Source organism: Aotus nancymaae, unplaced genomic scaffold (assembly GCF_030222135.1).
Source record: "Aotus nancymaae isolate 86718 unplaced genomic scaffold, 86718_ANA_hifiasm-v0.15.2.pri h1tg000065l, whole genome shotgun sequence".
NCBI lineage: Eukaryota > Metazoa > Chordata > Mammalia > Primates > Aotidae > Aotus > Aotus nancymaae.
The window spans coordinates 5,307,093-5,329,637 of NW_026988480.1; the positions used below are offsets into that span (position 1 = coordinate 5,307,093).

General features: G+C 35.3%; 1 protein-coding gene across 1 annotated transcript in view; it reads left to right on the plus strand.

Moving 5' to 3' along the window:
• The window catches only part of ZPBP (zona pellucida binding protein), a 114,350-nt gene that overhangs the window by 34,652 nt on the left and 57,153 nt on the right, over positions 1–22,545 (plus strand). The window contains exons 5-6 of the mRNA XM_012458735.2: positions 3,015–3,233; positions 19,610–19,686. Of these exons, the coding sequence (XP_012314158.2) occupies positions 3,015–3,233; positions 19,610–19,686 (296 nt within the window). The remainder of the gene's footprint in view (positions 1–3,014; positions 3,234–19,609; positions 19,687–22,545) is intronic.

The following is a 22,545-nucleotide window of genomic DNA, read 5'->3' on the forward strand; positions in this document are numbered from 1 at the left end:
GAACAGGTGAGTCTGATTTCAGAAAGTAGTGTTATAGCTGAATTTTTATCAAAATTCAGTCTCTATATGGTATGAGCACACTGGTATTTAGTTGGAGGCATTTTTTATGGAAGACAGAAAAGCAAAAGTTAATACCTGGAGCAGTCTGCAAACTGGTCTCTGAGTTTGGAGGGCAGTCAGCTGAGAATATTTTAGATTTCAGCTCAAAGCATTTTCAGTTGGACTGTACAGGAAGTGGCAATTGGATAGATATTCCTAGATTGCCATTTGAATCAGGCATTCCACTGAACTTTCTGTACGTAAATAAGTTGTTGTGATGATTTCTCCAAAGTTTATATCAGGTTGTCTTGCAGGACTTTAGAAAAATCAGTTTTGATGTGTAGGGATTTCAAGTCAAATGAGTGAGTGGGAGAAAAATGGGAAGTTTTAGTGTGGAGACTCATAGTTAGATGCTGGAAGAAACTAAAAATTCAAGACTCAGTCTAATAATTTAAAAATAAATCCTCAAAAACAATGGACAGGGCTAGAATCTAATAACAGGTGCACTATAGTTTTTAATTTTTTCTTGAAACATAATTTTTCTCTCTCTGGTCACCCATTTGTACTAAATATCACAGCGAGTCCAGTTCTGTTGTAAAATAAGTTTTAGCCTCATTATAGTGGGCTTGATTAGTTAGATAAACTGTAGCAAGGCCGGGCTCAGTGTCTCACATCTGTAATCCCAGCACTTTGGGAGGCCGAGGCAGGTGGATCACCTGAGGTCAGGAGTTCGAGACCAGCCTGTCCAACCTGGTGAAACCCCATCTTGACTTAAAATACAAAAATTAGCTGGGCATGGTGGTGTGTGCCTGTAATCCTAGTAGTTACTTGGGAGGCTGAGGCAGGAGAATCACTTGAACCTGGGAGGCAGAGGCTGCAGTGAACCAAGATCGCTTCACTGTACCCCAGCCTGAGTGACAGGGCAAAACTCCATCTCTAAACAAATAAATAAATTAATAAATAAGTAAACAAACTGTAGCAGGAATAATGATTGACCTTATTATAGGTTCTTTTAAATTTGGCTTTGCTGGAACTTGTCATAAGGAAATGACTTTTAAAATGCTCTCCAGATTAGGAAGTCAAGCCATGGACTCACCCTCAGATGTTACCTGTAGTACTTGAGTTAATTCTTTTCTTGAAGTCCCCAGAATATTTAGTTTTCTGGTAAATGTTTTGATTTTGCCTACAAAAATATACTTTACCCAATTTCTGCAAACTATAAATAGCTTTTTTTAAAAAAAAAAAATAAATAAAGCTTTCTTTACTCTGGAAAACAAAAGAAAATCAGCAATGTTTTCAACAAAGAGTCATGAAAATCATTTTAGTCCTGCATCAGTTCAGTCCTACATGATTAATTCTTGTTCTGCTTGATGTTAGGTTAGCAATTTGAGTGCAGTTTTTAAAATTCGAGTTATTCAAATTCTTACCCAGTCTAATTGTATGATCTTAGTGTACTAAGTATATTTACTGTACTAATTATACTTAAAGTCTATTCCATGAATCTTCTTGAAGACCCTTTAGGATTTGCAGAGAGCTTTTGAGCGGGGGGGGGGGGGGGGAAAGCAATAGAATAAAGCAGTAACACATCAAAAGTGTTTATTAGGGACCAGTTCTGTAGGCACTCTGCCTAGCAACTACACAAATTCCAGACTCCCAGAAGGCAAAAATATGTTCAGTGCATCAGGTGGGTAAGAAGACAGTTTTATCCGTGAAGGAAAAAATTCCTGTCTGTCTAGGGACGTGTTTACCAGCAAGGGCTAATCCTGCAAGCAGCCTCCACCCTGCGGTGTTAACTTTTTTATGCACATAAGCTGATCCTGAATTGTTGCTGGTTTGTGTGTACTTCTGCTGGAGACTCAGAAGAATATACTTTTGAAATAGTGTTTCAGAGAATTTGGGGGATATTTGGGCTTAAATTGAGACTTAGTTCTATTTCAGGTAATACCTCGATATGGGTCAGTTTTCTGGGAAAAAAAGGTTTTCTTTCTCTGTCCCCAGTCATACTGTGACTCACTCCAGTTTCCAGCTCTGACCCCATAAGTTCAGTTATTCTATGTGATATTTGTATATATTATATACCTTTCATATTATAAATCATGATATATGTATATATACATGATAAATGCATACCTACACTGATGGATGAATCAGTACAAAAAGCATGTTAGAATTCCTGTTCAGAAATGAAACCTATAGAGGTTTCTTCAGCAATTAGAAGTTGTCTTGTCTCTACTCCAAATACAAAGATGGAGAGTAGCTGAGTATGACGCTTTTTCTGAGCATAATTGAGGAATAGGCAGGGAGGTCTCCCTTGCTTAAAAGAAGTAGCAACAGAACTTCCTGTTTTGGAAGATGAACTTTTCTGATTTTTGGTATTGTAGTGAATTTCTTTTCATTTTTATTTTTCTTGTGTCATTTCAGTGAGAATTTGGGATGGGCAAAATATATATATATATATTTGTTCTCAGTTCTAGATGTTGTACTCAACTCAATAAAACTAATTGTGGATTTATTAGAAACATATATTTTTGAATATTGTTCATGATTATATGACTTTAATTTCTTTCGAGATAAATGTTTGAACTTACAGAAGTGACCTGAGTTTGAGCACCGTAGTGTTGAGGTTAAGAGCACAGGCTCTGGGGCCAGGCTCCGTAAATTAGAATCTTAGTTTTGATAGCATAGGCATTGGACATGTGACAAATCCCTGCTTCCCTCAATTTCTTTATGATGGATAGAAAATCTTAATGATGTTGAGAGATTTAAATGAGTCACTATTTGTAAAGTGTCTATCATGATATTTGATACTTAGTAACTGCAAGATAAGTGTTGGTGAACTAAAAAAAAATATAACTGTATATAAAAACTTGTACCAAGAATTTATACCAAATAATGATATTTCTTAAATAGTTGCAATATGTTTCAGTTATTTAAATAACCATTTTTGTGTCTTTCTCTTTGTATTTTTTTTACAGCTTATCGTGAGCCTCATTATTATTATCAGTTCACAGCTCGATATCATGCAGCTCCATGCAATAGTATTTATAATATTTCTTTTGAGAAGAAACTTCTTGAGATTTTAAGAAAACTGGTTCTTGACCTTTCATGTGAAATTTCCTTACTTAAGTCTGAATGCCATCATGTTAAAATGCAAAAAGCTGGTTTGCAAAATGAATTGTTCTTTACATTTTCAGGTAAGTCCATACAGTTCTTTAGAAAAGCAACTTGAGAACACATAACTAATAGTTAAAAAATGTTGTCAATTACTGACAGCATTTTTACAATATAAATACTTTACATCTGAATATATTTTGTTCTCTACTTTGACTTAGTGCTTATCACCCCTCAAATAGAATTCTACTGTTTCATGTACTAATGAAAAGTTTGCTCTCTCAATAACTTACACTGTTAGGATAATTTACTCTAGAGTGGAACTTACTATAAGGAGTGTCATAATATTTACAATGATTTAATTTATAAAATCATCTGATTGTAAGATGGGTTAACATAGACAAGAAGAACCATTCAGCTTAGTGTGCTTTCCGTAATAATGTGGAGTAGAGGCCCAATATTTTCTGGAAAACAAAGAATTGGACTTTATATTTATAATGGTTTGTTTATGAAGGAGCACTTAGGAATACCCATCCATGTGTTTTTAAGGGGTCCCAGTGACAGTAGGGCACTCCTCCCATTTTCATCTCAAATGAAGTGTTACTGCTTGCTAGTTTCTTCTTCCTTCCTCCTTTTTTTAGTTTTTTTTTTTCTGCTATCAGACTTTGATTGTATTTACCCATTTCTCTACTTTCCCTTCTCACTTTTTTTTTTTTTTTTTGGCCATCTAGGATTGAAGTTTTAGAAACACAATTGAGAGGCATGAAGCTTTAAGGGAAAAGAACAAGAGAAGTTCAGCCCCATTTTCTGTCTTTTATCTCCCTTACTTCTCTTTCCTTCTCTCTTCCCTTCTCTTCTCCCCTCTTTCCTTCTCCTCTGCCCTCACCTTCCCTCCCCTCTGCTGGCTACTCTACTTCCCTTCTCTGGCGTTCCCCTCCTTCTCTCTTTTCTTCTCCAGAAATACATTGAGAGTTTTTCTCCAGCCTCTGAGACTAATTTCCAGAAATAGAATCTTTCTTTATTTCTAAAAGGACTTATTATTAGCATTCATAGGATTTATGGGGTCTTTGTTCCCGGGTCTGTTTAATAAGTAGATCAGTCCTTAGAAAACCTGAAAGTGTGACTCACTTTGGGTTCAACACTTTGGGAGGCCGAGGCATGTGGATCACTTGAGGTTAGGAGTTTAAGACCAGCCTGGCCAACATGGTGAAACTTGCCTCTAATAAAAATGTAAAAAATAGCCGGGCATGATGGTGTGGGCCTGTAGTCCCAGCTACTTAGGAGGCTGAGGCAGGAGAATCACTTGAACCCAGGAAGTGGAGGTTGCAGTGAGCCAAGATCATGCCATTGCACTCCAGCCTGAGTGACAGAGTGAGACAAAAAATAGAGAGAGAGAGAAAGAAAGAAAGAAAGAGAGAGAAAAAGAAAGAAAGACAGAAGGAAAGAAAGAAAAAGAAAGAGAATCTGAAAGTGTACTGAAACTCGTAAAAGCAATGATATCCAATAGAAATGAAGCATTGTGGGCTTGATTTGCATTTCCCCAAAGGCAAATGTTATTGAACAACTTTTCATGCTTTTTGGTCATTTGTGTATCTTCTTTGGATAAGTGTTTATTCAAGTCCTTTGCTCAATTTAAAATTGGGTTGTGTGTCTTTTTGGTGGTGTTGTAAAAGTTCTTTATGTATTCCTAATACTGGATTCTTATTAATATGTGATATGCAAATATTTCTTCCATTTTATAGATTGTTTTCTCACTTTCTTAATAATGTCCTTTGATGCCCAATTGATTTTAATTTTGATGAAGTCCAATTTACCTCTTTTTTCCTTGTGTCTCTTGTACTTTGGGTGATGTTTATAAGAATATATTGCCAAATCTGAGGTCACGAAGATTTACCCCTTCTGTAGTTTTAGCTGTTACATTTAGATCTAAGATTCTTTTTGAGCTAATTGTGTATATAGTATAAGGTACGGGTTCAATCTTATACTTCATATTTTGCATGTGGCTATCCAGTTGCCCAAGAACATTTGTTGAAGAGACCATTCTTTTCCACATTGAATTGTCTTGGCACCCTTGTTGAAGGTCAGTTAACCACAAATATATGGGCTTATCTCGATTCTCAAGTCTATTGCATTGTTCTGTTTTTCTGTTCTTATGTCAGGATACCATTTTGATTACTGTAGCTTTGTGGCACTTTTGAAATTGAGACGTGAGAGTTCCCTAAAGTTTGTTCTTCCTTTTTCACATTGTTTTAGTAATTTGAGATAGATTGTAATTCCGTATGATTTTTAGCATCTCCTTCCCCTTTTGTGATGAAAATCACCATTGGAGTTTTGATAGGGATTGCATTGGATCTGAACATAGCTTTGGATATTATTGCCACCTTAACAATATTAAGTCTTTTAATCTGGGAACACGGGATAACTTTGCATTTATTTAGAACTTGTTTAATTTCTTTCAGCAGCATTTTACAGTTTTCCATGTGTGAGTATAGTCCTGTAACTCTTGGCAAATGTATTTTGAAGTATTTTATTATTTTGGATGCTATTATAAGTGGAATTTTCTTAGTTCCCTCTATGCATTGTTCATGGCAAGTGTATAGAAATACACTGGGTTTTTAAAAATGGATTCTGCTCCATTGGTTGAATTCCTTTATTGGCTCTAATAGTGTTTTTTGGCTTTGTTTTGTTTTGGGGAAATATTTAATAGTTTTTATGTAGAAGAGCATGTTGTCATGGCTAGCAATATTTTTACTTAGCCCTTTCCACCCTGGATAAATTTTCCACATTTTTCTTGCAAAATTATTCTTGCTTTAACTTCCAGCACAATGTTTATTAGAAGGGGCAATATTGGCATCTTTGCCTTATACTTGATCTTAGGAGGAAAGCTTTCAGTCTTTCCCTGTTAAATATGATATTTGCTGTGGGTTTATAATTAAAGGATTTTTTATTTTGTTAAATACTACTTTTATATGAAATAAGATTATTATGTGTTTTTTATTTTCACCCTGCCTTCTATTAATGCAGTATACTCTATTTTGATTGTTATATATTGAACAACCTTTGCTTTCCTGGAACATACCCTACTTGGTCATGGTATATTCTTTACTATACTACTGGAATTGGTTTGTTATATTTTTATTAAGAATTTTTGCATTCATAATGGGTATTGGCCTGTAATCATACCATTTTCTGGCATTGGTGTCAGGGTAATGCTAGCTTCATGATATGAGTTAGGGAGGATTACCTCCTCTTCTATTCTTTTGGAAGAAAGTGAGATTAATTTTATTTAATTTTTCTTTGACTGATAGAATACATCACTGAGACTTTTGGATTCTGGGTTTTTCTTTGTTGGAAGGTTTTTGATTACTGATTCAAACTCCTTACTCAGTTATAGACCTATTCATATTTTCTTTTTCTTGAGTCAGTTTTGGTAGTTTGTGTGTGTCTAGCTATTTGTTTATCTCATTTAGATTACTTAATTTATTGGCCTACTATGTTTATAGTATTCTCTTGTTATCCTTTTTATTTCTGAAAGATAGGTAGTAATGTCTCTACTTTGCTTTCTCTGTCTATGTGAATGTTTGTCAATTTTATTGTGTTTCTTCCAAAAGCCAATTTTTTTAAAATTTTCTTTTTGCTTTTTCTAGTCTCTATTTAGTTCATATCTTTTCTCCTCTTTATTATTTCCTTTTTTTTTTTTGCTACCTCTGGGTTTAATTCATTCTTTTTCTGTTTTTTTAAGCTGTGACATTAAGTAATTGATTTGAAGTCTTTCTTTTTGTTAAGTATAGGTACTTATATATATCCTTCTGAGTACTGTTTTAACTACAACCCATACTTTTTGGTATGTTGTATTTTTATTTTCATTCATCTGCAAGTACTTTCTAACTTCCCTTGTAATTTTTTTTGATCTGTTGGTTGTTTAGGAGTATGTTGTTCAATTTCCACATATTCATGTATATTCTAGATTTCCTTCTGTTATGGCTTTCTGATTTCTTTCTTTTGTGGTCATAGAAGTCTAGTCCAAATGACTAGATTGTGGGTTGACGGTTGTAGAAAGAAGAGATTTATTCGCGACATCAACTTGCAGTCTGGAAAGATACAGTCTCTGTTGTGGACTGAAGGCACTCTCTCTTCCAAAAGGGAAAGGAGAGATTGGGTTTTATGTCTCACAGGGTCCATATTAACAAGAGTCTTATATATTCAGTTTGTTTTGGGGTAAAGCTATACAGTTGCCTTCAGTATTCAATAACATACTGTACAGGTTAGCCTAATAGCAATAGCCTATACCATATAGCCTAGGTGTGTGGTAGGCTATACCATTTAGGGTTTCTTTAAGTACAACCTATGATGTTTGCACAATAACAAAATTGCATAAGAACACATTGCTCAGAATGTGTCTCTATCATTAAGTGACACATGACTGTATTTCTTATCTTCTGCTTTATTTGCATTGAATTTTCATTTTTTAGTTTCCCAAATGGAAGCTTCAACTATTGAATTTAATTCTTTCTTCTTTTTTATGTATGTATTCAATGCTTTAAATTTCTCTCTAAGCACTGCTTTTACTGCACACCACAATTTTTGGTAAGTTGTTTCACTTTCATTTAGTTCAAAATATTTTAGAATTTCTCTTGAGACTTCTTTTCTGACCATTGTATTGTATATTAGTATGTTGTTTAATGTCTTAGTATTTTGGGGTTTGGCAGCTATGTTTTTGTTAATGATTTCAAGATGAATTCTGTTGTGGTCTGAGAGCATACATTGTGTGATTTTTATTCTTTTAAATATGTTGAGGTGTTTTTTATGGCCCAAACTGTGGTTTGTCTTGTGAATATTTTATGTGATCTTGAGAAGAAAATGTATTCTGCACTCTTTGGATGAAATCTTCTTTACGTATCTGTTGGATACAGTTGATTGATGGTGCCCTTCAGGTCAAATATGTCCTGATTTTCTGCTTTCCGGATTTGGTAGTTACTGATACAAGGTGTTGAAGTCTCCATCTTTAATACTGTGTTCTTCTGTTTCTCCTTGCAGTTCTGTCATTTTTGTCTCACATATTGTTACTCTGTGTTATTACACAAATACTTATTAGGGATTTTTATGTCTTTTTAGAGAATTGACACTTTTATCATTATATAATGCCTCTATCTATTCCTGATAATTTTGTTTGCTATGATAATCTGTTTTGTCTGAAATTAATATTGCTACTCCAGCTTTTTTTCTGATAAAGTTAACATAGTATTCTTCATCACTTTACTTTTAATCTTTCCATGTTTTCATATTTAAAGAGGATTTCTTTAAACAACATATGATTGCTCCTTTAGCTCAGAGGAGTTTGTTATTACCCACCTTCTGAAGCCTACTTCTGTCAATTCGTCAAACTCATTCTCTGTCCAGTTTTGTTCCCTTGCTGGTGATCCTTTGGAGGGGAAGAGGTGTTTTGGTTTTGGAAATTTTCAGCCTTTTTGTGCTCGTTTCTTCCCATCTTTGTGGATTTATCTACTTTTGGTCTTTGAAGTTGATGACCTTCAGGTGGAGTCTCTGAGAGGATATCTTTTTTGTTGATGTTAATACTATTCCTACCTGTTTGTTAGCTTTTCTTCTAACAGTCAGGCCCCTCTGCTGCAGATCTGCTGGAGTTTGCTGTAGGTCCACTCCAGACCCTGTTTTCCTGGGTATCACCAGCAGAGGCTGCAGAACAGCAAAGATTGCTACCTGATTTTTCCTCTGGAAGCTGCTTCTTAGCAGGGCACCTGCCAGATACCAGCCAGAGCTCTCCTGTATGAAGTGTCTGTCAGCCCCCACTGGGAGGTGTCTCCCAGTCCAGATACATAAGGGTCAGGGGCTCACTTGAGGAGGCAGCCTGTCCCTTATCAGAGCTCGAATGCTGTGCTTAGAGGTCTGCTGCTCTCTTCAGAGCTGTCAGGCAAAGACATTTAAGTCTGCTGAAGCTGTGCGCACAACCACCACTCCCACCAGGTGCTCTGTCCCAGGGAGATGAGATTGTATCAATAGGTCTCTGAATGGGGTTGCTGCCTTTTTTTTTTCTGGAGATGCCCTGCCCAGAGAGGAGAAACAGTGTGCTCCACGCTGTTAGAACTTCCCTGAGGCCTTGTTTACACTGTGAGGGTAAAACTGCCTACTCAAGTCTCAGCAGTGGCCAACGCCCTTCCCTCTTCCCCCCTTCCCACCCCTCCCCCACCAAACTCTAGCATCTCAGGTTGTGCTAGCAGTGAGAATTTCAAGCCAGTGGATCTTAGCTTACTGGTCTCCATGTGGGTGGGACCTGCCAAGCGAGACTACTTGGCTCCCTGGCTTCAGCTGCCTTTCTGGGAAGTGAATGGTTCTTTCTTGCTGGCATTCCAGGTGCCACTGGGATATGGAAAAAAGCTCTTGTGGCTAGCTCAATTTCTGTCCAAACAGCTGCCCAGTTTTGTACTTGAAACCTAGGGCCCTAGTGGTGTAGGCACCAGAGGAAATCTGATCTGCAGATTGTGAAAACTTTAGGAGAAGCGTAGTACCTGGGTTGGAGTAATTAATAGCCTACCAACCAAAAAAAATCCAGGACCAGATGGATTCACAACTGACTTCTACCAGAGGTACAAAGAGAAACTGGTTCCATTCCTTTTGAAACCATTCCAAACCATAGAAAAAGAAGGAATCCTCCCTAACTTATTTTATGAGGCCAGCAGCATCCTGATACCAAAACCTGGCAGAGTCACAACAAATAAAGAAAAATTCAGACCAGTTTCCCTGATGAACATCGATGGAAAAATTCTCAGTAAAATGCTGGCAAACCAAATCCAGCAGCACATCAAAAACGTATCCACCACAATCAAGTCGGCTTCATCCCTGGGATGTAAGGCTTGTTCAACATATGCAAATCAATAAACATAAAATCCATTGCATAAATTGAACCAATGACAAAAACCACGATTATCTCAATAGATGAAGAAAAGGCCTTTGACAAAATTCAACAGCCTTTCATGCTAAAAACCCTCAATAAACTAGGTATTGATGGAACATATCTCAAAATAATGAGACCTATTTATGACAAACCCACAGCCGATATCGTACTGAATGGGCAAAGACTGGAAGCATTCCTTTGAAAACTGGCACAAGCAAGGATGCCCTCTCTCACCACTCCTATTAGTATTGGAAGTTCTGGCCATGGCAATCAGGCAAGAGAAAGAAAGAAAGCATGTTTAATTAGGAAAAGAGGAAGTCAAATTGTCTCTGTTTGCAGATGATTGCAGATGACATGATCGTCTATTTAGAAAACCCCTTCATCTCAGCCCCAAATCTCCTTAAGCTGATAAGCAACTTCAGCAAAGTCTCAGGATACAAAATCAATGTACAAAAATCACAATCATTCCTATATACCCAATAACGGACAATCAGAGAGTAAAATCATGAGTTAACTCCTATTCACAATTGCTACAAAGAGAATAAAATACCTACAAATACAACTAACAAGGGACGTGAAGGACTTCTTCAAGGAGAACTACAAACCACTGCTCAAGTAAATAAGAGAGGATGCAAACAAATGGAAAAACATCCCATGCTAATGGATAGAAAGAATCAATATCATGAAAATGGCCATACTGCTCAAAGTAATTTATAGATTCAGTGCTATCCATGTCAAGCTACCATTTACTTTCTTCACAGAATTGGAAAAAAACTACTTTAAATTTCATGTGGACCCCAAAAAGAGCCCTTATGTCCAAGTCAATCCTAAGCAAAAAGAACAAAGCTGGAGGCATCACGCTACCTGACTTAAAACTATACCACAAGGCTACAGTAACCAAAACAGCATGGTACTGGTACCAAAATAGAGATATAGACCAATGGAACAGAATAGAGGCCTCAGAAATAACACCACACATCTACAACCATCTGATCTTTGACAAACCTGACAAAAACAAGCAATGGGGAAAGGATTCCCTATTTAATAAATGGTGTTGGGGAAACTGGCTAGCCATATGCAGAAAGCTGCAACTGGATCCCTTCCTTATACCTTATACAGAAATTAACTCAAGATGGCTAAAGGCTAAAATGTAAGACCTAAAACCATAAAAAACCCATTTTTATGGGAAACCTAGGCAAAACCATTCAAGCCATAGGCATGGGCAAAGAATTCATGACTGAAATACCAAAAGCAATGGAACAAAAGCCAAAACAGACAAATGGGGTCTAATTAAACTAAAGAGCTTTTGCACAGCAAAAGAAACTATCATTAGAGTGAACAGGCAACCTAAAGAATGGGAGACAATTTTTGCAATCTATCTGTCTGACAAAGAACTTAAATTTACAAAAAAAATAAAAAACCATCAAAAAGTAGGCAAGGGATATGAACAGACGCTTCTCAAAAGAAGACATTTATTGCAGCCAACAAACATATCAAAAAAGCTCATCATCACTGGTCATTAGAGAAATGCAAATCAAAACCACAATGAGATACCATGTCATGCCAGTTAGAATGGTGATCATTAAAAAGTCAGGAAACAACAGATGCTGGAGAGGATGTGGAGAAATAGGAAAGCTTTTACACTGTTGGTGGGAATGTAAATTATTTCAACCATTGTGGAAGACAGTGTGGCAATTCCTCAAGGATCTAGAACTAGAAATACCATTTGACCCAGCAATCTGATTACTGGGATAACCCAAAGGATTATAAATTGTTCTACTATAAAGACACATGCATGCATATATTTATTGTGGCACTGTTCACAATAGCAAAGACTTGGAAGCAATCCAAATACCCATCAGTGATAGACTGGATAAGAAAATGTGGCACATACACAACATGGAATACTATGCAGCCATAAAAAGGATGAGTTCATGTCCTTTATAGGGACATGGATGAAGCTGGAAACCATCATTCTCAGCAAACTGACACAAAAACCGAAAACCAAACACAACACAGCTTGTTCTCACTTATAAGTGGGTGTTGAACAATGAGAACACACAGACACAGGAAGGGGAACATCATACCCTGGGGTCTGTTGTGGGTGGGTGGCTGGGAGAGGGATAGCATTAGGGGAAATACCTGATGTAGATGTAGATGATGTTGACGGTTGCAGCAGACCACTATGGCACGTGTGTACCTATGTAACAAACCTGCACATTCTGCACATGTACCCCAGAACTTAAAGTATAATAATAATTTTTTAAAAAACCATACGATTGGGTATTTTTTAAAATGCACTCTGATGGTCTTTTAGTTGGTGTATTTATACCATTGATATATAAAGTGATTATTAATATGGTTGGAGTAACGTCTACCATATTTGTTACTGTTTTGTATTTGTTGCCCTTTCATTTTTACTTTTTCTTCCTTCTCTTGTATGTATGTATGCATGTCTAGAGACAAGATCTTGTTCTGTTGCACAGGCTGGAGTGCAGTGGCAGATTATAGCTTACTGTAACCTTGAGCTCCTGGGCTCAAGCAGTTCCCCCCACCTCAGCCTCCTAAGTAAGCTAGCACACCACCATGCCTGGCTTTAAAAAAAAAAAAAAAGTTGTTTTTTTTTTTTTTTTTTTTTTTTTTTTTTTAGCAGATGGGGTCCTGCTGTTTGCCCAGGCTGGTCTTGAACCCATGCCCTCCAGCAATCTCCTACCTCAAGCTCCCAAAGTGCTGGGATTGCAGGCATGAAACACTGCACCTAGCCCTTTCTCTTGTTTTAATCAGGTGTTTTATGTGATTCCATTTCTCTTCTCTTAGCTTATCAATTATACTTTTTTTATTACTTTTTTAGTGGTTGTTCTAGAATTTGTAATACATTTATGACTAATTGAAGTCCACTTTCAGATAACACTATGCCATTTGAAGAGTAATGTAATTGCTTTATAACATAGTATTCTCAGATTCATCCCTCTTTCTGTTGTAAAACTGCTGTTTAACTTTTCCATGAGCTTTAATACTGAATACATTGTTGCTTTTATTATTTTTAGCTAGCTATTATCCGTTAGATAAATCAAGAGTAAAGTAATATATTTTTAAAACTTTTATTTATTCCTTCTCTAATGTATTCCTTTGTTTACATAGACAGGTGTTTTAAATGTCTATTTTCCTTATCTCTGAAGAACATCCTTTAACATTTCTTGCAAGTCTTTCCCAATTGCTGTTAATAAGAGAAAGTCTTTTCTTTTCTTTCAGTTTTTAAAGGATAACGTAAATGGATGCTGAATTCTAGAATGGTAGATTTTTCCTCAACACTTTGAATATTTCATTTCACTTTTCTGCATACATGGTTTTTGAAGGGTAGTCTTACGTAATTCTTCTAATTCATGCGCCTCTTTAGTAATGAGTCCATTCTATCATCTTGCAATATCTTTTCTCCATTTTTGATTTTCTATAGTTTGAATAGGGTGTGTGTGTGTGTGTGTGTGTGTGTGTGTGTGTGTGTGTTTTGCATTTTTCTTACTTGAGGTTCTCTGAGTTTCCTGGATCTTTACTTTGGTGTATGTCATTAATCTTGGAAAATTCTCAGCAATTTTTGCTTCAAATATTTCTTCTGTTCCTTTCTTCTCCTTCTGGCATTACCATTTTGTATATTATACAGCTTATGTTATTGGATTCCACAGTTCTTGGATATTCTTGTTTTTTTTAATTCTTTTTTTTTCTTTTTTTGAGAAATTTCTACTGATGTATTTTCAAGCTTCAACCTGTTTGATTCTTTCTACAGCCATGTCCAACCCACTGATGGGCTCATCAAAGGCATTCTTCATTTTGGTTAAAGTGGTTTTGATATTTAACATTTCCTTGTGATTCTTAGAGTTTCCATCTCTCTCATTACATTATCCATTCTCTTCTTGCATATTATCCCATTTTTTCCTTTAGAATTCTTAGCATATTATTCATAGTTATTTTAAATTTCTGTACCATAATTCCCAGATCTCTGCCATATCTGAGTTTTGTTTTGATGGTTGCTCTGTTTCTTAAAACGGTGTTTATTTGACTTTCAGTATGTTTTCCAATTTTTGTGTAGGTGTGTGGAAAACTGAACACGATGTACCAGGTAGTAAGAAATTAAATAGTTCTTTTAGTGTTTGATATTTCTGTTTATCTGGCTAGGATTTGGGCTTTGTTTGCTTTTTATTGTAGTACCTATTTCAGAAGCTACATTTTTTTTGATCTTCTTGTTTCTGTCTTTCCTATGGTCTTTGGGTAATACAAAGACTTTTTCTTGAATAAGACTTGAAATGCTTTCCACTATAATACCATGGCATTATAAGTAACTCTGTAAATATATTGGTAATATATGCGTATATGAGGTTAAGCATCCTATAAGTCTGTGATTTGCTCTCAGTTTTTTTAGAGAGCCTATATTTTTTGTCTGAGACCTTCACAAGTGCTTCTCTTTCTCAGTTTACGCTGAGAAGGCCAGAGGGAGTTTGAATTTGGGTATTTCCCTTCCCCCAGGTCATTGAGGCTCTGGTAAAAATGAAACTTTATTAAACTACTTCTCTTGAGGCAGGGTTTCGTTCAAAATACTAGTTGTACTTCAGATGCTCTTGTTGTACTTTGCTTTGGTTTACTTCTAAGTGGTTACTTTTCTCCTTCCCTTTGCCAGAAGCACCAGATTTTTCTCCAGTCTTAACCCTGAGAACCTGTTAGGTTTCCTGAACATAAAATTCATGAAAGTTTGGAAGCCCCACCCTGCCACCTAAAAATTGGCCCCATTGGAGTTTTAACTGTGGAGCTTGCCCACACTGAACTTCTTAGGTCCTTCAGTTATAATTTAAGTTATCCTGGTAAAGGCTCCAGTAGTAGGCTTCTGCTCCTGATAAGTTGGGATTCTCCATATACACCTGTCTTCCATTTTTGGAAGCTATAGTTTTCTCAGTGACCTCAATTTTCTGATGGTTCTAAGAAAAGTTGCAGATATTTTTGTTGTTGTTGATACAGGCATGACAACTGACAAGTTTCTTAGATGCCAAATAGAAACCAGAAGTGGTCTCATGTCTTTTTTGTTCCATTATCCCTGTTACTACCTTTTGTGTTTATTTATAGAGTACCATTGAAATTTCCTTATTTTATTTTATTAATTTTCTTGGTGATTATCTTGAGAGCTACATTTAGAATTTCAAACTCATAACACACTAGTTTGAATTAATTCCGGTTTAGTTATAATAGTATTCCAAAACTCTGCTCCTATGAAGGTTACTCCTTCTCTATATTCTTCTTCTTAATTACATTACTATATATTGTGTATCCAGTAATATAGATTTGTAATTATTGTTTTATTCATTTGTCATTATTATAATATAAAAAAGATGAATGAAAAAATACTTTAATATTCATCTACAGTTACCTTTTGTATTTACCCATATGTGGAATACATATGGGTATTCAGTTACCTTTTATATTTACAGTTACCTTTTATATTTACCCTATGTGGTTACTTTTGCCAGTATTCTTTTTTTGTGTCTAGTTTCAAGTTACTATTTATTGTTCATCAGCTGTTTGTTTTTGGAAGATCTTAGATTTGCCTTCAGTTTTGAAAGCTTATTTTGCTAGATACAGGATTCTTGATTGAAGTGTTTTTATTTCAGTTCTTTATATCATCCCACTGCCTTCTATCTTCTGTGGTTTTTCATGAGAAATCAGATGCTCATCTTATTGTGGACACCTAGTATGTGGCAAATTACTTCTTTCTTGCTGCTTTAAGATTCTCTCTTTGTCTTTGATTTTTTAAAAAATGGTTGCCCATTTATTATAAATGATATTAAAGAACATACAGATATACAGCCAGAACGAAGAGATGCACAGGGCAGAACATGTGGCAAGAGGCCTGGAGCTTACGTGCCCTCTTAGGGCATGCTACTGCCCAGTACCTCTGCATGTTCAGCAACGTAGAAGCTCCTGTCTTTGATTTTTGAAAGTTTCATTATAATTTGTCTCAGTGTGGGATTCCTTGTATTTACCCTATGTAGATTTTATTTATCTTGTATATGTAGATTCATGTGTTTTATCAAATTTGGGAACTTTTGGCCATTATTTCTTCAAATACTGTTTTCGCCACTTTCTCACTTTTCTCTCCTTCTACAATACCCACCATGTATATGGTGGTACACTTGATGTTGTTACCCAGATGTCTTAGATTCTCTTCCCTTAATTTTTTTTTCTTTTTCTCTGTATAATTTCAGTAAACTATCTTCAAGTTCATTGATTCTTTCTTTTGCTTGCTCAAATCTGTTGTTGAAAACCTTTAGTGAAATCCTCATTACAGTTGTTACAATTTTCTGCTCCATAATTTTTATTAGACTTTGTCCTGTAACTCATTTTGCTTTATTGATATTCTGTATTTGTGAAGGTATCATTTGGTTCCTTGTTCATGATTTTCTTTAGCTCTTTGAGCATATTTAAGATAGCTGATTTAGAGTTTTTGTCTAGCAAGTCCAATGTCTGTTTCCTCAGGGACAATTTCTATTATTTTTTGTTCTCTGTGAATGGACCATACCTTCTTGTTTCCTTACAAACCTATTTTTTTTTTTGAAAACTTTACATTTTAAACTATTTTAATGGATACTTTTGAAATCAGATTCTTCTCCCTCTTCACTGTGTATGGTTGTTGCTTGTGTGGATTGTAGTTGTTTGTTTCATAATTTTCTACATCTTTTGTCATGTTCTCTAGAGTCGGTCTTCGATTTACTTCAACTTTTTTTCATTTTTAACCTTTGAATTCTCTTCAACCTTTGTAGTCAGATACTGACTTGACAGAGATTTTCTTAAATGCTATGTTTTAAGTCTTTTGTTGATTTAACATTCTCTTGGTTGTTGTAAACATTTAATCATTTTCTGGAGTTCTGACAAAAGTTCATTCTATTTTTGTTCATTGTTTTCAATGTTTCTATGGAAAGAGGTGGCCAGGAGTTTTCTTCTCTACTATTTTTGCTGGCATCATTCCTATCTTCTTTAATTTTTAATCTCATAGAAAACTTATCTTACAAAAAGCTAGGTGATTTTATACAGGATGAGGTTAGTCAGCTAGGCTAAATAAAGAGGGGATATGCTAGAAGCTCAGGAGAAGATAGCTGATGCAGAGAACATGAGTGTCATGTGGTTTGCCTAATATAGTGGGGATGGATAGCCTGTTGCCTGGTAACACCATTAATACTGGATTTGGACTGAAAGAGTCTCTTAGATATTTGTTACTTTAGCAATCTTTTATGTATACTGATTCTGAAAAGATAGATAAGAAAAGGCCTCATATATCTTTTGATTCTATGTTGTGGTTTCTGACAGTTTTGCATTAGTTTCATGAATAGTAACCTTAATTTTTAAAATTGCTTTAAATTTTTTTTTTTTTTTTTTTTTTTTTGATACGGAGTTTCGCTCTTGTTACCCAGGCTGGAGTGCAGTGGCGCGATCTTGGCTCACCAAAACCTCCGCCTCCTGGGTTCAGGCAATTCTCCTGCCTCAGCCTCCTGAGTAGCTGGGATTACAGGCACGCGCCACCATGCCCAGCTAATTTTTTGTATTTTTAGTAGAGATGGGGTTTCACCCTGTTGACCAGGATGGTCTCAATCTCTTGACCTCGTGATCCACCTGCCTCGGCCTCCCAAAGTGCTGGGATTACAGGCATGAGCCACCGCGCCTGGAGAAATTGCTTTAAATTTTTATAAGGGTTCAAAAGTAAGAAAAGTTTACATCATCATGATAATTCAATCTCATAATCATGTTATGATGCATTGGTAGACTCTGATCTGCCACCTTCTGAATTACTTTATGGACAGTTCTTTCAAAAGCTGTACCTTAGGTGAATATTATTTAAAAGATCAGGCTACAGTTTGCTAGTGCTTTTCATAACTCTACGTATATTTCTGATACATAAATTCAGAGATGTAACTTTTCTTTGGCCTCACTTTAAAAGGACCTAAGGTAAAAATAGAATATAAATAAAACTTTTTCTCCCCCAAGTTTGTGACCCTAATTGGAGCTCTGTCTCAAATTAACTGATCTAATTTTATAAATCACATGATAGATTGTGTTGTCTGTAATATTTTGTAGTACCTTATAATATCATGCAGATGGCAAGAGTGAAGTTTCACATCATGTGTGGGTTTGGGAAGGTATGAAAGAAATATGTTGAAACAACAAAACAAAGATTATCTGGTATTCTGAGAATATACTCTGCATATATTCATACTTTTATGATAAATTTTATGCTCTTCATATCAGCAGTTGTCCATCAGACATATTTTACATAACATATTAGGTAAATGTTGGTAATGAAGAGTAAGGATCCCTCTTCAAGATTATATTATAGTAAAAAGAAAATATTCATATAATAATAGTACAACTTATATAAATACTGTAGAAGAGTTACCAAGTGTTTTATGGGTTCTAAGGAAGTGATGATGTTATTAAGGAGATGAATAATTAAGGAGTCCTGTGAAAAATTATTGGTGTTTTGAAAGAATTCTGTGGAAAATGAACAACTGAAAGTCATATACACAGACACCATAGAGCATATTTGGAATGAATAGAAAATGGATAGCCTACAAATAGAGTTATGGGAAAAACAAAATTGTCAAGATTGGTAGTAGATAAATTGTAGAGATTTTGGTTGCTGGGGTGAAGTATTTGTTTTTAAAACATTTCCTCATAACTGGAAAGGTTGACAAAAATCACATTATTCAGATTCTTGTTTTACAAATGAGAGAGTAGAAGCCTCAAATGTTATTTTACATTCTACCTATGTTTATTAGTTGACCTCCTATAAAACTCAGGCTACAAATCAGATTTCTTTCCATGCATTTTTTTAAGTCTTGCAGTATAATAAGTACATTTCTCAAATGATCTCGCAGAGACAATACTCATTTCTACATTGCTAAATTCAATGGGATTTTGTTGATTTTGTTCACTTATGTATCCCAAGCACCTTGAGTAATTTCTGATACATAGTAGGCTCTTGGCAATTATTTATTAAATAAATTAATGTATACATGAATATAAATATTCCTCATTTTAGTTACCATGGCCGCTACTGTAGTCCAACCTCATTCCTTTTCCAGTATTGTGATCATAGTTTATCCTACCTCTATCATTTTGCAGCTAGAAATTAAGAATTGAATTAAATGACACACAGTATATTATATAGAGTTAAATACAGTGTTGAATGAATGAACATAAATGTATACATACATATACCTATTTATGTTATTAAAATTGAAATAAATCTATTGTTCAGATTTTACAAAATCAACAGCCAAACATTCTCAAGTAAGTTGATTAATTCTTAAGTTCACTGAATAAATAAGGTTTTCTTGATTTATAGAAAGCAAATTTTTGGCTTAGGTTTTTTGCTAAAAAGAGTCATTTAGCACCAGGAGAATTGCTTACTGTTTTAATGGAAGAAAAATATTAGAGTATCATTTTATTTTTCAAAAGCCAATTTAAATATTGTGACAGAATACATTAGACTCATGATAAAATATATTTCCTCAGTTTCATCTCTAAACACTGAAAAAGGACCCAAGCCATGTATGGACCATAACTGTGAATCTTCCAGAAGACTAGCTAAGGTATGTTATGTGAGGCTGGTAAAAAGAAAAAAATGTTATATGAACATGCTCCACGTGTAAGTAAGCATCCTAGCTATTTATAAAATACATTGAATCCCCACAGTTAAGGATTTCAACAATAAAAATAAAACTTTACCCACTAATAAAATATATCAATAGAATTTATCTTTATAAAATGCTTTCAAATTTAGCCTTTTGTAATTGCTTATATGAAGAAAATGGTTTTTCTATTTGTTTGGCCTTATGCTCTTGGTAACTAATTTATAATTATTATTCAGATAGAATACTGTCCATATTACCATAGTCCATCATAAACAACAGGCAAATTTGAACTATAATCTTTATAATCTATTTTCATATTGCTTTGCTCTATACCCAGCATCCTGTATCTATGTAGGATGAAAATTATGCTATATCTTCTAGAAGCAATTTAAATTACTTGTTTTTACATTATAGTTAACATATTGTTCATGTTCAATAAATTTATGACAATATTTTCTTATGCCTAATTATAATTTACTCACCATAAACACTTTTTTAAAGTAGTATTTTAAAATGTTTGGAATATATAATTATTTACAGTATAATGGTTATAAAGTTTTTCTACTAAAGGTATACGCATTGCATATAGAGATCAATAGCCATTATTTTTGCCTAGTGAAATTGACAAGAGTATTATTTCTTAATTTGTACTCAGTAAGCCTCCTGAAATATAGTGTAAGTCAGGCATTCCCAACTCCTTGGCCACAGACTGGTACTAATCTGTGGCCTGTTAAGAACCAGGCCATACAGCAGGAGGTGAGTGGCAGGCAAGCGTGAAGCTTCATCTGGGTTTACAGTCCCCCATCCCCATTGCTTGCATTACTGCCTGAGATCTGCCTCCTCCTGTCAGATCAGATCAAGGGCAGCATTAGATTCTTATAAGAGTGTGAACCCTATTGTGAACTGTGCATATGAGGGATCTAGATTGTGTACTCCTTATGAGAATCTAATGCCTGATGATCCGTCACTGTCTCCTGTCAACCCCAGATGGGACCTTCTAGTTGCAGGAAAACATGCTCAGAGCTTTCACTGATTCTACATTATAGTGAGTTGTATAATTATTTCATCATTTATTAAAATGTAATAATAATAGAAGTAGAGTACACAATAAATGTAATGTGCTCGAGTCATCCTGAAACCATCTGCCACCCCCTGGTCTGTGGAAAAATTGTCTTTCCCTGCTGCCAAAAAGGTTGAGAACTGCTGGTCTGAGTCATCAATTCGCATATTATCATATATTTCCATTTAAAAAATTTTCTTAAGCATTACCTGTCTTCCTTGGAAAAGGTTTTCTTTTTTTAACTCTTGAAATAAGATTTAGGATTTGAGGCACCATGAAGAGAGCAGTTTTTAATCTGTGAGTACTGTGTTAAACATTAGTCAGTTATTACCTAACACATCTTTTACCCTCTACCAATCTTAAACAGTCACATACCCTGAACTAGGATAATTTATTTGGAAATGGGGTTGGAATGTGTGTTCAAGCATAGGGATTAGGAGTAGGGGAAGGAATCTGATACATTTTGTTATTTTCCCTGAAGATGGGCTCAAGGTGATATCTCTATGACCTTTCTTATGTCATTTTTATTCTTGTTTTTTCTTTTACATTCAGGGGGTACATGTACAGGTTTGTTACATGGGTAAATTCCACATCTCTAGGGTTTGGTGTACAAATGATTTTGCATCCAGATAGTGAGCATAGTACCTGATAGGTTGTTTTTTGACCCTCACCTTCCACCCTCAAGTAAGCTCTGGTGTCTGTTGTTCCTCTCTTTGTGTCCATATGTGCTTAATGTTTAGCTCCCACTTGTAAGTGAGAACATGTGGTATTTGGCTTTCTGTTTCTGCATTAATTTGTAGAGGATAATGGCCTCCAGCTGCATTCATGTTGCTGCAAAGGACATGGTTTAATTCTTTTTTATGGTTACATAGTATTCCATGGTGTGTAGGTACCACATTTTCTTTATCCTGTCTACCATTGGTGGGCATCTAGGTTGATTCAATATCTTTGCTATTGTATATAGTGCTGCAATGAACATACACATGCATGTGTCTTTATGGTAGAATGATTTATATTCCTGTGGGTATATGCCCAGTATTGGGATTGTTGGGTCAAATGGTAATTCTGTTTTAATTTCTTCATAAAATTTCCAAACTGTTTTCCACAGTGGCTAAACTAATTTACATTCCCACGAGCAGTATATAAGCATTCCCTTTTCTCCACAACCTCACCAACATTGGTTATTTTCTAACTTTTTAATAATTGCCATTCTGACTGGTGTAAGATGCTATCTCATTGTGGTTTTGATTTTTTTGCCTCTCTTGATTAGTGATGTCCAACATTTTTTCATATGCTTGCTGGCTGCCTGTATGTCTTCTTTTGAGAAGTGTCTGTTCATGTCCTTTGCCCTTTTGTTAGTAGGGCTGTTTGTATTTTGTTTGTTGATTTGTTTAAGTACCTTATAAATTCTGGATATTAGACCTTTGTTGGATACATAGTTTGCAAAAATTTTCTCCCTTCTGTAGGTTTTCTGTTTACTGTGTTGATAGTTTCTTTTGCTGTGCAGAAACTTTTTAGTTTAATTAGGTCCCACTTGTCTATTTTTGTTTTTGTTGCAATTGCTTTCGGAGACTTCATCATGAAATCTTTCCCAAGGCCTATGTTCAGAATGGTATGTCCTAAGCTTTCTGCTAGGATTCTTAATAGTTTAAATATTTAATCCACCATGAGTTGATTTTTATGTATGGTGAAATGAAGGGATGCAGTTTCAGTCTTTCCTACTGAAAGGCCACTTTATCACTATGCTTTATCTAGAA